The 15,525-nt window shown below is 38.7% G+C and overlaps 1 protein-coding gene across 2 annotated transcripts; it reads left to right on the top strand.

Annotated features, from left to right (window-relative positions):
* The first annotated feature begins 4,312 nt into the window (after positions 1–4,312).
* Positions 4,313–12,373, top strand: LOC119628509 (proteasomal ubiquitin receptor ADRM1). Of its 2 annotated transcripts, none has more exons than XM_038010984.2 (6): positions 4,313–4,865; positions 5,192–5,521; positions 6,391–6,605; positions 9,591–9,814; positions 10,157–10,368; positions 11,084–12,373. In XM_038010984.2, the coding sequence occupies exons 2-6, from the start codon at positions 5,195–5,197 to the stop codon at positions 11,327–11,329; spliced, it is 1,224 nt and encodes a 407-aa protein (XP_037866912.1). In that variant the 5' UTR covers positions 4,313–4,865; positions 5,192–5,194; the 3' UTR covers positions 11,330–12,373. The 2 variants fall into 2 exon arrangements, with proteins under 2 accessions (XP_037866912.1, XP_037866911.1); XM_038010983.2 differs by having other exon boundaries at positions 4,706–4,865; positions 10,157–10,404.
* Positions 12,374–15,525: the final 3,152 nt, after the last annotated feature.

Raw genomic sequence — 15,525 nt, 5'->3', positions numbered from 1 at the left:
ACGCCCAGCCGACGGAGCCTTCGAGGCGAATCGAAGGAGTTGTGCGTCATACCCCTTGGCATACCTCTAGCTGTTATGACAAATAATTCACCACGGTTATGGAATATATATATAGGCTGCCTCATTCCGCGCGTGATAATGCTTCTCTGGATATCTTCAAGAGAAAATGGCAATATGTACGTGTATATGTACTAGTTATTATGTGTCAAGTTTTTCAAGTGTATAATAAAGAATAAATATTTTTAAGTACAGTACTTACGTACATTAATAATATACCTACTTTTTACTTGTATCTATTATTATCAAAATTAAATTATATGTTCTTGACTTGATCACGACTATGTGACCCCCTCCAGCCAAAACTGGATCCGCCCTTGATAGTTAGTCTGCAGTACCGTTGAAGATACAGTTTTTGTGTTTATTCTAACATAATAACAATAATGGTAGTACATTGCCTTAACAATATAACACCAGCTGGCGCGTGAACTCGTCTTATCATGTAAGTGATTTACAAAAAAAAACTCACATCCGCATTTATATTATAAAGGTAATTCAGAATAGATTCTTAAAAAATGATTATCCAAACATTCGTCGGAGATACACCTAGTACTGCTTGGGGTCAGCTGTCGATTCTTATACCCTGAGGTCAGAATACAAACCTTACTTATCCGACCGCAACGGGGCAACGCAAAGCCGCCGTCGCCCGAAACACGTCTTGTCGGATAACCCGGATTCAATCTGGGTGCTTTTAGGCCTCTCAAGCACGGGTCACCGTCCTCATCGAACTCGTTGATTAGTTCGACGAAGCGTTCGACGAGCGAACTAACCCATAGACACAATACACTAAGTTTCTCGCCGGATCTTCTCAGTAGGTCGTGATTCCGAATTATTACATCCGAATTATTACAGTAGAAATTACACAGTCTGTATGATTGTCTGAAGCAATGATAAGTTTGAATGGCAATAACCTGTATTCATACTCAAATTTGAAACTAACGATATTCTTCGTACTGACGAGATACTTTACTATAATTATAATTTGAGATTTTGAGAGATGTTAGAGGTATGAAAGCCACGAGAAGTACTAAAATGACACGCCTAGAATGCAGTGTACATTTCTTAACTACGGAGTGATGCACACAAATAGGTGGAATTGACTAAAGCTAGACCACGTGACTTTTCGTTCGTGAAATCACCAATGTTGTAGTATGAAGCTTCGAAATTGTAAATCTTTTGTTTTTTATTACGCTTTAATTAAAAATAAAGGAGATTTTACACTTTCGCCCCATTATTTTGGATGTACTCTGTACGAGAAAGGCTTAAGGTTGCAACCCACTGAAGTATGAAACTTAAGGAATTGCAACGTCAACAAAAAATGCGAGCCACTGCGACGTCATCTGCCCACTAAACATGGCGGTTTTAATGCTGCCCAGAAGATTATAATGTTATTAGGTTTTATCGGTAAACGTTCTTGGTTCATTTTATTTTAAATACTGTTGAGTATTAATTATTTGTAGAATTTATACTTCTTTAATAGGAAGTAAGTATATTGCTATTTGCAAAGATGATGTGTGTGATGTGAAACAAGTAAACGATGTGACGATTTTTAAAAGTTGCTACCTACACTGATTTTATAAAGTTGTCGTTTGACAACTCAGTGACCGCAAAACATAAACATGTGGCGCAGTACAGTTTTTTTTTTTTTTTTGGTCAGGAGGAAATCGCCGGACTTCCGCCCTCCCCTGGGGATGGAAGGCGGGGCATGTCGGAGTCGAACTGACTAAAACCTCCTGTCGCTCAACAACCCGCGTCCGAACCTCGCATGGGACAGAACCCATGCAAAGGCAAAGGGGGGAAAGTGAAGCGTTTAGTGCGGAGCACATCTCTCCCATCACCCTCCCCCTCGGGACGCCGGACCGGCGGTCGTCGGCGCCACGACCACCAGCCCTCTCGGTCGGCAGGCTATCCGGAGCCCGCCTAGATGGCGCCAGTTAGAATGGTCTATCCTACGGAATACCCCGCTGGGTCAGAACCAGCGTGGGTCGAGGATAGCCGGCCTTCCATCACCCGGATGCTCTTGCGTAAAACGCGTGCAGAGCAGCTTGCACGTCGTCTTCTTAGGCCCCCTTCGCCTGTCCCCAGACCGACATATGAAGGGGACCCGAAACACTTAGAGGGCCAGGGCTTGGGCGAGATCCGCCTCCCTGGCCCCCGCTCGACGGCGGCGGGCTTGCGTGTCTCTCACGCGCCCCGCCGCCTCCTTCTGCGAGATGGTGCACTCGCAGAAGTCGAGCATCGCCTTCCACGACTCGTCGTCGCCGAGCATCGATGCCACAACACTCGGCAACGACAAGTCGTTTCCTATTTTTGCGACGAGGACACGGCGCCACCCCTCCCATGCGGGGCAGGCGACGAGCGTGTGCTCCGCCGTGTCCAAGCCGCAACCACAATGGTGGCACTCTGCCGTCGGCTCGGCTCCGATCCGGTGCAGGAACTCACCGAAGCAACCATGCCCAGTGAGCACCTGCGTGAGCCGGAAAGTGAGGCGTCCTCTGTCACGATTCACCCAATTCACAAGAACCGGGCGAATCGCCTCGACGGTCCTACGACCAGCCGAAGGATCGGCCAGCCGTCTGGACCATGCCTCCAGCACGGACCGCCGAGATTGGGCCCTCCGCGCTCTGACCACACTGGGGCTGGGACGTGCCACGCCCCGGATACGAAGGTCAGCCCGCCACTGATAGTCAGCAGCGAGCGCCTCCGCCTCCAGGACCCAAGGCGGCGGCGCAGTACAGTGCCATCTGCGCATTTCTAGCATGCTAAATGTTATCGTCGTTTCGTATGTTGCCGTCTCGCTCGCACTTGCGTTTATGCTGGAAAGGGATTAAAGCTTTATGTCGGCGATAAAACGTTAGCATGCTAGCTATGCTGTTTTGGATATGAAAATAAGAGTACGTGTTTTTCTTAGACTACTTACCTCCCTATTATTTATTTATTTATTTATTTATTACACTTCATGTAAAATTTACATTGGCGGACTTAATGCCTAAGGCATTCTCTACCAGTCAACCAAAGGTAGTGCAGAGTAAATAGTGGTAGGTGCAATGAAATTTATATTAGGTAACGAATACATACAAAAAAAGTATATCTACATATATACAAAATCACATATACATACATACATACATATATACACACATACATACATATAATAGTTTATACAGTATTAAAAGGAATAAATTTCCTTAACAAATAACTTCATCAAGTTCATGACGATTCCGCTAACTTTTCCAACAGCATTCGCCGAACCCTTAACTTGAACGTGCAGCGGTTACAATCTATTTTACTATTACAATCTATTTTAATTGTATTGCTGACTCTAAAGTCCGTAACACACTACCGCAGCGAACCTCAAGGTAGGTGCGCCGCAACATTTGAATCACTCTCGAGAGTGATTCAAATTTTAAACTTATCAAGGGACCGCGTGATAAAAAGCACCTACAGAACATTTATTTAATTACAAACGTCATTCCTTGTGACTTCCCCTCTAAATACACTTAATTATTAAAAAATTAATGAATTTACAATAGTGTTTTACTCGCTACGGAATAAAACTATTTTATTTAAATAGTTCCGAAGAGAAATTTTGTCGGTAGCCTTTTGCCCGAAATATCTAAACAGAGTGTCTAAATATGTTTTGATGACACATTTTATTAAGAGGTATTTATGATTAGTGTCATTATCAATAGATTCCGACCTCAAAATGGTGTCCGATTTTTGGGATGAGTGCTCCATAATGAATTTAAATATATGTAGATAATAGTTTTGGGGCATCGACTTTCTTGAGATCCTATAAAATATGTTTTAATTATTATTTTTGTATGTTTTAAGCGGGGTAGCATGATAAAATAAGAAATTTTATATAAGCAATCATATTATATCGATATCAAAGTCAATAAATAATGTACAACTCAAAACAGACGGCTGAACTGACGTGACAATGACATTTGGTGCGCTAAACATGGCGGATTTTCGGCCTCATTAGACCATATTAGACATTTACGTATATTCATGTTTCATTTTATGTACGCACTGAAATACTGTTATATTGTTTTCCTGCGAGTTACAGTACTGAGTAAGAACGAGATAGATATATGTTTATGTGTGTGCCTTCAAAATAGGTGCTATTTATATAAACAATTGTACGTATAGAACAATATGTCGTGTCCCGATATTGGTCTATGTAGCAACTCTACTTTACCAATATTAAGTGTATAACCTATTTTTATATACCTAAAGGTGCTTGAGAGGATTTTTTGGCGGGAACGCGAGGAGTGAAGTTGTGTGATTTGTTTTATTTTGTCTATTTAGTGTTTCTTCGGGTTTAAATGTATAAGAATGGTGGTTTATTAACTGTTTAATATCTGTGAAAGTGCACAAATGTGGGAAAATGAAACAAAGCCGCTGGACGTAACTTCTCGAGATCCTCCAAAAAGTCCACTGAAAAAATCTTAGTAAATGACCACCATTTTACTGAGATTATATTTCATCCCATTTCATTTCATTTAATTTTACCCCAGTTGATTAATGTCTCAAATTAGTCGTCTTCATTTCATTTCACTCCATAATATCATTTTTCATAAAAATGAATATAAATTAAAATAAGACATGACTTAAAGGTCTCAGTTACCAGGTCATAAAATCCCTTAAAAAAAAAGTAAAGGTGCTAGTCATCGGCGTCATTTTACATTTCGTACTTGCCTACTTCAATATATTTGTCGTCACTCTATTCAAACTATTTCAAACAGTTTACTGTAAAGGGTTAAAGTACTTTAAGGGTTCACAGTGACACTGCATATCATAGTGTAAGTTAACAATAATTTCTCCACAACACTGCTGTATTTTAATTGAGTGCATAACCTACATCCATTATATACTAGTAAATTTTATATCAGTACTTAGTACATACTTGTTATCATTTATTAACTTATAAAATTTCGATTTTGGGCATTTAAGTTCATCTTATGTTTTTTAATCTCTATTAATTTTAAAATGTAAGTTATTAAGATCTGGATTTAAATTCCTTTGATAAGTGATTAATTATTTAATTGCATTTTTATCAAATGTATTTATTTTCGTTCCTGCCGTCTCCGCCATTTGTGGTTTGATCAGATTTGTTTTTTTTTTTTAGAAAATGTCTACTGCACTGTTTGGCAATACGTCTGGTCTTGGGGGAAGTTCAGGAGGAAACAAACACATAGTAGAATTTCGTGCTGGTCGTATGACGTTGAAAGGTCGTATGGTACATCCAGACAAAAGGAAGGGGCTCTTGTATGTTTACCAAGGAGAAGATTCTCTCATGCACTTTTGTTGGAAAGACCGAACTACGGGGGAGGTTGAGGATGACTTGCTTATATTTCCTGATGATTGTGAATTTACGCGTGTGAATGAATGCACCACAGGCCGAGTTTATGTACTCAAGTTCAAGTTGTTTTCGAAGAAGTGCTTCTTCTGGATGCAGGTCTGAAAGTACACATATTATAACCTTAAAACTGTTTGTCATGAGATGACCGTAAATTTCTTAGTGAAAAATATAAATAAATTTGGTAAAAATTGTTGCTAATTTATTGTGTAAAGTATTAAAAAACAGTAATCATGATGCAACATTTAAATTTGTTTACTAATTAATCATTGTAATCTACAATTATGGCAATGGTTTCTAAAAAAAAATATTGCCAGTTTGATTTCAGCTGTACTTTAGAATGGTAGATTTTTGGATTGCCAAGTCAAAATTGTATAGATTGAGAGACTAGATTTTTATATTGATTTCTCTTGATTAAAAGTCTGACATCTTGACTATTCAGTAGTATTGTAGCAATTTTACTATCATATAAAATATTCTCACTTAAAGAAGAATTGTTATTTTATAGAAAAAATATTTAATGATATGTATTTCTATTTTATTGAGATTTATAGCTTATTTTGTTTTCTAATCACACTTTTAGACTTTTTATTTTTACAAGAACCAAGAAATTTCTAGTTTTTTAACAAACATATTTTATATTTATATAAACGTTTTTTTATTACTTAAACGAGGTTATTGCTTAGAGTGCACCACCCACTTGGTGCGCAGTAGTTACCAGAACATCTGTAGATGTTATATGCCTACACCCACCATGAGATATATTTTTACAGTAAAACAGTTGCCTCACCTTTCCAGACTGCTTAACTGCTTCATGGTAAAAATAGGCAAGATTGTGGCACCTACCAATGTAGACTGACAAGACGACCTATCAGGACCTCCAAATTACTTCCTACATGACAGTCTATTAGTAAAACTTATTGAACTATGAAACTCTATGATAAAGAAATTAATGAAAGCCCTTTCAGGAGCCAAAGGCTGACAAGGATGAAGAATACTGTCGGCGCATTAATGAAGCATTAAACAATCCTCCTACATCTGGTGGGCGTGGAGGAAGCAGTAGTGGTGGGCAAGATCGTGAAATACGTAATTTACTCAACAATATGTCTCAACAACAGCTAATGCAATTATTTGGAGGTGTTGGTCCAGTGGGAGGAATTACTTCTCTCTTAGGAACAATGGGGTAAATATTATGCTAATAATATTATAATAGTATAAGTAGCACAATAAGTATATCAATTTTAGCTCATTCTCGCCACTAATGTAAATATAAAAAAAATATTGCATATTTAACCTTACATTTGGTTGTGATGATCAATTTCAACCAGTTTTAAGAGTATGATCTCTAAAAGCATTTTCAACTGCTTCTTGAAAATTCAAAATGTATTAGAATTCATTTTTGTTCCTCAAATACATTCTATATTGATTTGCAAATGCATCATGAATCAGTTAAGTGTTTTTTGCACAAACTTTGTTTTCTCTTAAGTCTGCCTTAGTTAAGTTTTATGACAATAAGTATGTCATCAAAATTTTAGATCAGCAGGTTAAGTATTGATGGAACCAATAACCTTAACCAATAAATCATCTTAAAAAAAACAAACAATGCATTTGTAATAAAACAGGCATACATCATAAATTTTTTATCAAAATGTAATCATGAAAATACATAAAAGTCAAACAATTACAAAAAAAGATCTTTCTTTGACACCATTATCTTTTTCCTACTTTATAAATAAATGATAATAGTGAATAGTAAACATAAATAATTTGGAATATGGAGTAATTTAATATAATATATGTGCAGTCTTGTTTTCTGGAGTGCTAGATATTAAATATCTCTTGCTTCGCTGTATGGAGAAGATGATTTTCGGTAGGCAGCGGCTTGGCTTTGCTTCTGACATTGCTGAAGTCCGTGGGCGACGGTAACCACTCACTATCAGGTGGGCCGTATGCTTGTCTGCCTACAAGGGCAATAAAAAAAAAACCTGTATGTCATGAATGTTCAGTTTGGCTTATTAAAATTTGTTTGCTCACATATTTTTGTGTATTATAATAATTTACAATTAATTTTATCAGCAGAAGATAAACAGCTTATAATTGCCTAATTTTGATTAAAAAATCTATTATGAGTTTATAGAAGTATTGAATTGATTGCATTCAATTTAAAAAAAACCTTTTACACCCCTGGTAAAGTAACCGGCAAACTTCTTGAGCAAATGACCTTGACTGCGCAGAACCGAATTTTATATCACTTTGGTGGTGAGGGTGAGGCGCGACGGCAGGGGAAATTGTATCGAGCGCGTTATTGGTAGATCAGTCGAACCTTGCGCCCCGCAACGCGCCCTCGTTCCGCTTGCTCCCAAAAGTACGCTTGCGTACAGTGAAAAGTCTATCGTTATTAATCGTTAAGTTATTTGTTATAATTGCTTGTTGACTTTGTTGCCATTGCTGTTTGTTGATTTTTTATAAAAAATACACTATGCCGCGACAAACTGGTGTAGTATTCAAAAGAAAGGGTAGAAAAAATATGTACGACGTATGTTGCTTCATTATAAAACAGAGGAAGAATGATATGGAAAAGTAAAACAGACTTCGGAAGCAACAAAAACATCCGTGAGTACTGTTAGGTGCATTATTAACGAAGCTAAAGGCTCTGGCTTGCTCGCCGTGTTTCGGACTCCGGGTAAGAAAAGATCAGGGAAGAATAAAGTTACCGGAATGGATAGTTTCGTTCAATCTAATAAAAAGATGTAATCATAATAACTACATAACAAGCAGCGAAACTCCTTACCGTAGAAAGGCTTCGAAAAATTTAAAGAAGATATAAATTTTAATGGAAACGAATTATGAAAGAGCTAGGCTTCAGATGGAAAAAAAAACCAGAAAATAATCGGAAGCTGGTAATTGAAAAAAGTTACATTCGATTACTACGAATCGAATATCTTCAAAAAATAATTAATTATAGACAAAAAAGTAGACCGAACCGACCGAAACTACACCGATGAGCCCTATGTCGACTCATCACGATGATAGCGACTCGGGTAATGAAAACAGTGATTGATGATGATGGTCAAGATTATGATAACGAAAAAAAAATTACAAATACCAGCTTCGCTTCAACTGAACCAAGTCCTGGCAACAGCTCTAGTTATGACTTAATAGAAGGAATATTTATTTTACCGCAAGATTAAATTATTACAATTATTAACCTATATTTTTTGTTGATGTTCTAATAAGTATATAAATAAATATATATGTTGATTTTAATAATTTAATTGCATTATGACGCAGAGTAAATAATGTTTTTGTACGTGAGTGTACCATGCGCGAACTTACCCCCACTACGTCAACAAATGCTCAAGAAGTTTGCCGGCTATTATAATATCGAAATTAATATTAATTTAAGTCATCAGTTAATAATGCAACGGAATTTAGTCTTTATGGAATTGTAATTAAAAGTCACATTTATGGATAAGCCAAAAATGAGGAATTACACTTACTTTTACTTAGCAGTTTCTATAAAGGGTGCTTTTTACTTGAATGGAAATTTGAATTGAGCTGTGGGAGGAGCCCATAGATGTCACAATGAGAATGCTACCAACTACCAACTACCTTCAGTCAGACGTTAAGAAACATAGATCTTTAGTGTGGACCTGAATTAATGTGTTGAGAATGTGTGGGGTGAATCATATCATACAATGCAATATAATGTAAATGAAAAAATTTGCACATTGCATGCACACTTCAAACGAGACTTGCGGAGGAGGGTGGTACTAGCGGTAGACAGCGACTTAACTCTATCTCTAGTATTGCTGACGTCCATGAGCGGCATTAAACAACACATCATCAGTGTATGCTCGTCTGCCTATAACAGCGAAGAAATTGGTACACATGTGAGACAATAAGTCCCCTATAAACAATCTCCTAATTACTAATCCATAAAAATACGAATTTTTATGGACGACAAAGCTGCTGGCCTCCCTCAACTTTTGCACAACGTCTGCCTACGTTTGCCGCTAGGGGCGCCAACTGCATACAAATTTGGGTTAACTTTACGCTATCGAGAACGTTAAACAACTCGCACTAAGCACACTGGTGTCCTACATTTAAATCATAATCATTTTTTAAGATTTTATTATTTAATAATATGTTCTACTTATGTAAACAGGAATAACAGCAGTAGCAGAACATCTGGCAGCAGCGCGTCTCGCAGTGGCAGCACTCCACGCAGCAGCACAGAGACACGTACACCTGCTCGCGCTCGTGACCTGCCAGCTGCGACACCCGCTCCCGCCGTTACCGCGCCCACACCTACTGCTGCAACCGCCACAACCACGGCCACAACGACTGCCACACCACCCAATACTGCCAATGCTCCTGCCCAGAATAGAAGTAAGGAAATTGACAAGTTCCAAAAACTACTTGTTAATTAATCTAGAATTTGAAAAACTTACAAGACTAATTATACTAACATATTACTGGTGGTAGGACCTCTTGTGAGTCCGCACAGGTAGGTACCACCATCCCGCTTATTTCTGCCGTGAAGCAGCAATGCGTTTCGGTTTGAAGGGTGGGGTAGCCATTGTAACTATACTGAGACTTTAGAACTTATATCTCAAGGTGGGTGGCGCATTTACGTTGTAGATGTCTATGGGTTCCAGTGACCACTTAACACCAGGTGGGCTGTGAGCTCGTCCACCCATATAAGCTATAAATAAAAAATTATGTTTCCAGGCGGACAAATATTCCTGTCGGATCTGCAGCGTTACTTTTCCGAACTAGGCACAGCTCCGCCGGAAGGGAACGGTGCGTCAAGGACGGCCCCCGTAGCTGGTGCAGTCAATGTCGATCTGGGCAGCGTTCTGTCAGCTTCCGACGTAGTGTCTACTGCTTCGGCCCCGGAGAATGCCGTGCGACTGGCGCCACACCTGCCCGCCCAGGACGATGTAAGGACCACCCTGCTCTCCCCGCAGTTCGCTCAGGTGATCCCCTAATCTAGCGCGCTCCCTGCTGCTCTGAGTTCACGTGTGCGGCTTCAACTTTACTTTCTCCTTTTTTTTTTTGCTTCGGCGTTCAACACGAGCATTACTTATGTTTCATTACATTTATGCATCCATATTGAATGTTACAATATTAAAGCGCAAAGTATTGATTACGTCGTTGGACGTCATTAATTTTTTTTTTTGTCATTATGATCTTTATTACTTTTTAGGTGAATATATATTTTTGGCATATAAATACTATGCACACAAATAACCAAATCAACCATTTAGATTTAAATATTTCTAATTACCCTAATAAAGTTACTTGGAGCACTTCTAAGAACAAACAAACAAATTAATAGAAAATGTGTTAGTTTGTACTTTCATTGTAATTGAAATTGAAAAACATAATCCTAAAAAAAAAACGCCAAATTTAAACTGAACAGATTATCTGAACATGTTGCTGAGGGCGGAACAAAATCGTAAAAAATTTACAATTATGGAGACAAATATACTCCAGAATTTTCAACCTATGTGCAATGTGAAAGTGTACAAGTGAAATTAAGTTAAAACAAAAGTTTGTGTCAAATTGTCTAGTTTAAGCGCATATCAAGATGATTAAGATTTTTGTATATACATGAAAAGATAAAATTAATTTAGTGCATTAATAAACTTATAGGCCGCAAATCAGTTTTCTTCAGCGGTGGGTTCCGGACAGATGGGGCCAGTAATGTCACAATTCGGCTTACCGTCGGAAGTCTCATCTGCTGCAAATACGGGAAACATTGAAGCCGTCTTCAAGGCACTGGAAGACACTTCTTCTTCGTCAGGTACCACGACAAAAGAAGACGACAAAAAAAAGGATAAATCTAAAGACGATCAAAATAGTAAAAAAGATGATGATGCCGGAATGTCCCTTGATTAATTTAATGTATTAACCCTCTTCCTGATAACAATTTTTATATATTTTGTAAGCGTGAATGTTATGCTGGTTTTACACTATTGCTAAACAGCGGCAAGCACCTACAAGTATCAAAGTGAGAATTGGGCATTAAGTTTGTACGAAATTGTAAGACGAATTTTTTGATGAAATTGGTAGTCTCATTTCCGTTGTTTTGTTTTTTTTTTCAATATAAAGCGTTAAATCAATTTAATAATAGAAACGAGCGAAGAATGTTGCTAATTTATTGCATTATATTGTGATGAAAATTGTAAAATATAATGAGAATCTTAATTCTCTTGATCTGAGTTCCCTATGACACAAGTACTATAGTAGCTATCAATGTTCGGCTCAAATATTTTTTCTAAGCTTTGTACATACTTTGGGACTTGCTGTGTATTATATGCGTGTAAATTCAGCACTAACAATTAGGCCCATCACGCGAATATCTTATAACTTTGCTAAAATAAACGATATATATGTACTTTTATAATAGTATTATTTGTTTGTTCCTGTTCACCCAGAATAACAGTTTGGGATAATATTAGTTGGTATAAGTTTAGGGACCATTCATAGACTCCTGGGTTGTTAAAACAATTCTTGCGTAAAGCTAGGGCAAGTTACAATGAATATTTTTTTTCATATCTAATTAACAGTTATAATAATATTAATAATAATTACCTTTACAAAAACCATTTATGTCAAACTATAAATATTAGTGTACGTAATTATTTAATAATGCACATAGGTAACAATTTATTTAAAAAAATCTTGCGTAAGAACGTAGATTGGGAGTCTGAAATCGTATAGATATGTGTTGTTACAGTGCACAGAAAATTAGTTATTGTATTATTAATGAATGGCCCTTTAGTTATTATACAAAATAGTGTATTATGACAAACAAATTTCACTCTAATTATTTTAGCGATTTACTTTTATTGACAAAAATAATTAAATTTCGTTTAATATTCAAGCATTTTATTTCTTTTCAACTGTGAATAAATAATATATATTTTCTCACGTACAAAATGCGTTTTACTTTAATTGCAAGAATTTTCTACTAACTTACGGACATTTTCAATAACTCGTATTTATATCATAAGCGCCAAAAAGTCAAATACTTTTTGCAAATATTGATATTTTCAGTATAAAGGAAATATTGACGCCCTAAAAATCAAGTATATTTAAGCCTAATCTATCTCAATCATCTCACATTACTAAATAAATACCAACAAAATATTATTTCTGATAAATCAATATCAACCATAACAACAGCGCCCTCTAGCGGCAAACGTTCCAACTCCATACCAATTATTATTATTTTTTCGGGCCGGGGGCCGAACCTCCTACGAGGTCCACGCGCATAAGGGGCGCGCGGGGTATGTGAGACTCAACGATCTGCAGGTGTTGAGTTGAGTAGGGGGGGCTCCCGCGGTCAACACTACAACCAGACACGCGGCGCCACCCCGAGGACGCCCGACCGACAGGTCTTCAAGGCGATAGTCGACGACCAATGACGTCGGTCTCCGTGGTACGGCGGCCCTACCAGGCCGCCCGGGCGATGCTGCTAGTGTTCCGGGTTACCCCGCTGGGCCAGAACCAGCCTGCCGGGTCGAAACGCTATACACCGCCGACCGGGTTGCTCTTCCAGAGTATGTTCGGCGACGACAGCGACGACGAAAATGCGGACCGCAGCCGCCGACGCGTCGTCCCGTCCTCCTGGTGCCAGCTCGCTAGAGTAACGGTAGCGTGCGGCGCAGCCGCAACCCTCTTGGGTCGCCCCATGACCATCACCGGGAGGAGACTGCCTCCTCATAGAACTCCATACCAATTTGAGTTAACTTTTACGCTATCGAAAACGTTAAAAAACACGCACTAAGCACATAGGTCTTCTCCTGCCTTGACACTCAAATGCGATTGATGCCCCGTCATTAGGGATCCTCCCGATCCATTACGGTGCTTTTAGGTACCTCAAGCACCGTTCACCGCCCTCGCCGAACCCGTCACTTGCAACGAAAGGCTCGACGAGTAAATAAACACTCAGTTTCTCGCTGGATCTTCTCAGTGGGTTGCGTTTCCGATCCGGTGGTAGATTCTGCGAAGCACTGCTCTTGTTAGGGCCAGCGTTAGCATCATTTCCGGTTTGAGCCCCGTGAGCTCACCTATACGTTAGGGTGAAGCTGAAATAGCCTCTCAAGGCTATAAGCATAGGTAGGAAAAAAATGGATGCTGCGTTGCCTCCGCTGCGCAGTAGTGTGTTCTATCCAACGCTATTGGGAACGCTACGGTAACTATTGACGATGGGCAATGGTTTGGGCGCTGGGTTTTCATACCTGCTAAATGGTTAATTAGAAAAAATGAAGTGGCCCTTTTCAAACATAAATAGTTATTTTGTCACTTTTGTCTACAAGCTACTTTTCTTATTTGTAGATTCCTTGGTAAGTAAAATCATGAAACAGCGAACGCAATGTCGCAATTACAATAAGTAAGTATATTCGGCCTCGCCTGGATCATGTCATTTATCACGATAAAAAGTATTAAACCAAGTTATAAACTTATTTGGGCAAAATTTCATCCAAATATGTTGTAAAGTTTGTGTATGTATTTTAAGAACTATTCATATATTTTCGACGAGCCTAGAATAACTCGAGTTCTTAGGTGGATTTATCGTTCTACCCATCCTTACACAGAGTGCATAGCCGCTTTCTTTCCTGAACTGATTTTAGAACCGTCAGTATACATAGAATATACCAGATTGGATTATTTTCCTTAAGCGCTAAAAATCCTTGTCCAAGTCTCATTTTTGGAATATTTATTATTACAATTCATCACAGACTATTCACATTGCGACGACCCGCTAAAAGTCGCGGGAATCCGCTGAATGCAAGTTGCGGTTATTACGACCGGCTATTATGGCGAACTTTGGAGGAGGCTTATGTCAAGCAGTTCAGTACGTGGGTTGAAACAAAAAAATACCCGTTTAATTTCTTTTAGGATCCAATTATCCCCTAATTTTTTGTGACTAGTTTTAGCCTGTATTGCTAAAAGTTGCAGTGTAGAGTTCAATAGTGCAGTAGTGGTTAAAAATGTTTCCTAGGTCCTCGCTACAGCTCCGAAACCCAGTTTAACCTTTTTTTGTGCTGCTCTGCACGTCTCTAACTTTGTTATTGGCCACCATACAGTACTCGACTCTATGAACAGAATCGCAAGATTGTTTCGAGGCCAAAACCTAACCTAATCACCCGTGTGTATAGCTAACTTGTGGAATTGATAGTAGATTCATGTCGAATTAGTACATGCAGCGGGCTGTATGGTTTAATATAGTACTTATAAGGATAACGATTTAAGTTAATGTTCTTCTTCTTCTTCTTAGTCGAATACTTCATTGCTGAAGGTCGTGTCCTTGAAAGCCCTTCGTGGCTCTTTGTACCCTCAGCTTCCATTTGCTTCGGTTTTCTGCTTCTCTCAGGGCGTTCGCAACAGAGAATCCACTGAGCGCAGTTATCTGATCCGACCAACGGTATGGTGGCCGGCCGGCGGGTCTTTTCCCTTCTACCTTGCCCACCACAATCAATCTTTCAAGGTTGTCTGGTGGCCGCCGAGTAATATGACCAAAGTAACCAAGAACCTTCTGGTAGCAAATCGTCGACAGTCTCGTTTCTATACGAAGTTCTCGAGAACAGATTTGTTTGTTCTCTTGGCGGTCCACGGTATGCGGAGCATTCATCGCCAACACCACATCTCGAACGCATCTATTTTTTTCCGCTCTGTTGTTCGAATCGTCCACGACTCTGCACCATAGAGGAAAATCGAGAAAACCAACGTCCGGACTAGTCTCATCTTGGTAGCATTGGAGACTTTTCTGTTTATTGTTTTTATTTCTGTCGAGTAATGTTCTTCAAACGAGATTTATTAAATGCTTCAAATTAGGGGCTTGGCTGATGATCATCACGGCATGATCAGGGACAGTATTTCTTTTTTTTTCAGTATGGCAATCTGGCAGTGTGGCAGTTTCTAGTTTATATAGTGAATTACTATGGAGGGTAGAGGTAGTTCTATCCTCCGTATGAATTACTGAAGTCTGATGGATATACCTATATATGTGTAGATATAGATACATTAGTTTACAAAATCTCAGTGAAACGGAATGAAATGAAGTTGATCTACCTCAAACTGTAATA

This window comes from Bombyx mori, chromosome 5, assembly GCF_030269925.1.
Source record: "Bombyx mori chromosome 5, ASM3026992v2".
Classification (NCBI taxonomy): Eukaryota; Metazoa; Arthropoda; class Insecta; order Lepidoptera; family Bombycidae; genus Bombyx; species Bombyx mori.
This window is presented reverse-complemented; position numbering and strand designations above follow the sequence as displayed.

Coding starts and splice junctions, on each gene's coding strand:
- LOC119628509 (XM_038010983.2), top strand. CDS start 5,195: ATGTCTACTGCACTGTTTGGCAATACGTCTGGTCTTGGGGGAAGTTCA. Junction 6,606..9,590: donor TCTCTCTTAGGAACAATGGG/GTAAATATTATG, acceptor TTATGTAAACAG/GAATAACAGCAGTAGCAGAA. Junction 10,405..11,083: donor TCTCCCCGCAGTTCGCTCAG/GTGATCCCCTAA, acceptor ATAAACTTATAG/GCCGCAAATCAGTTTTCTTC.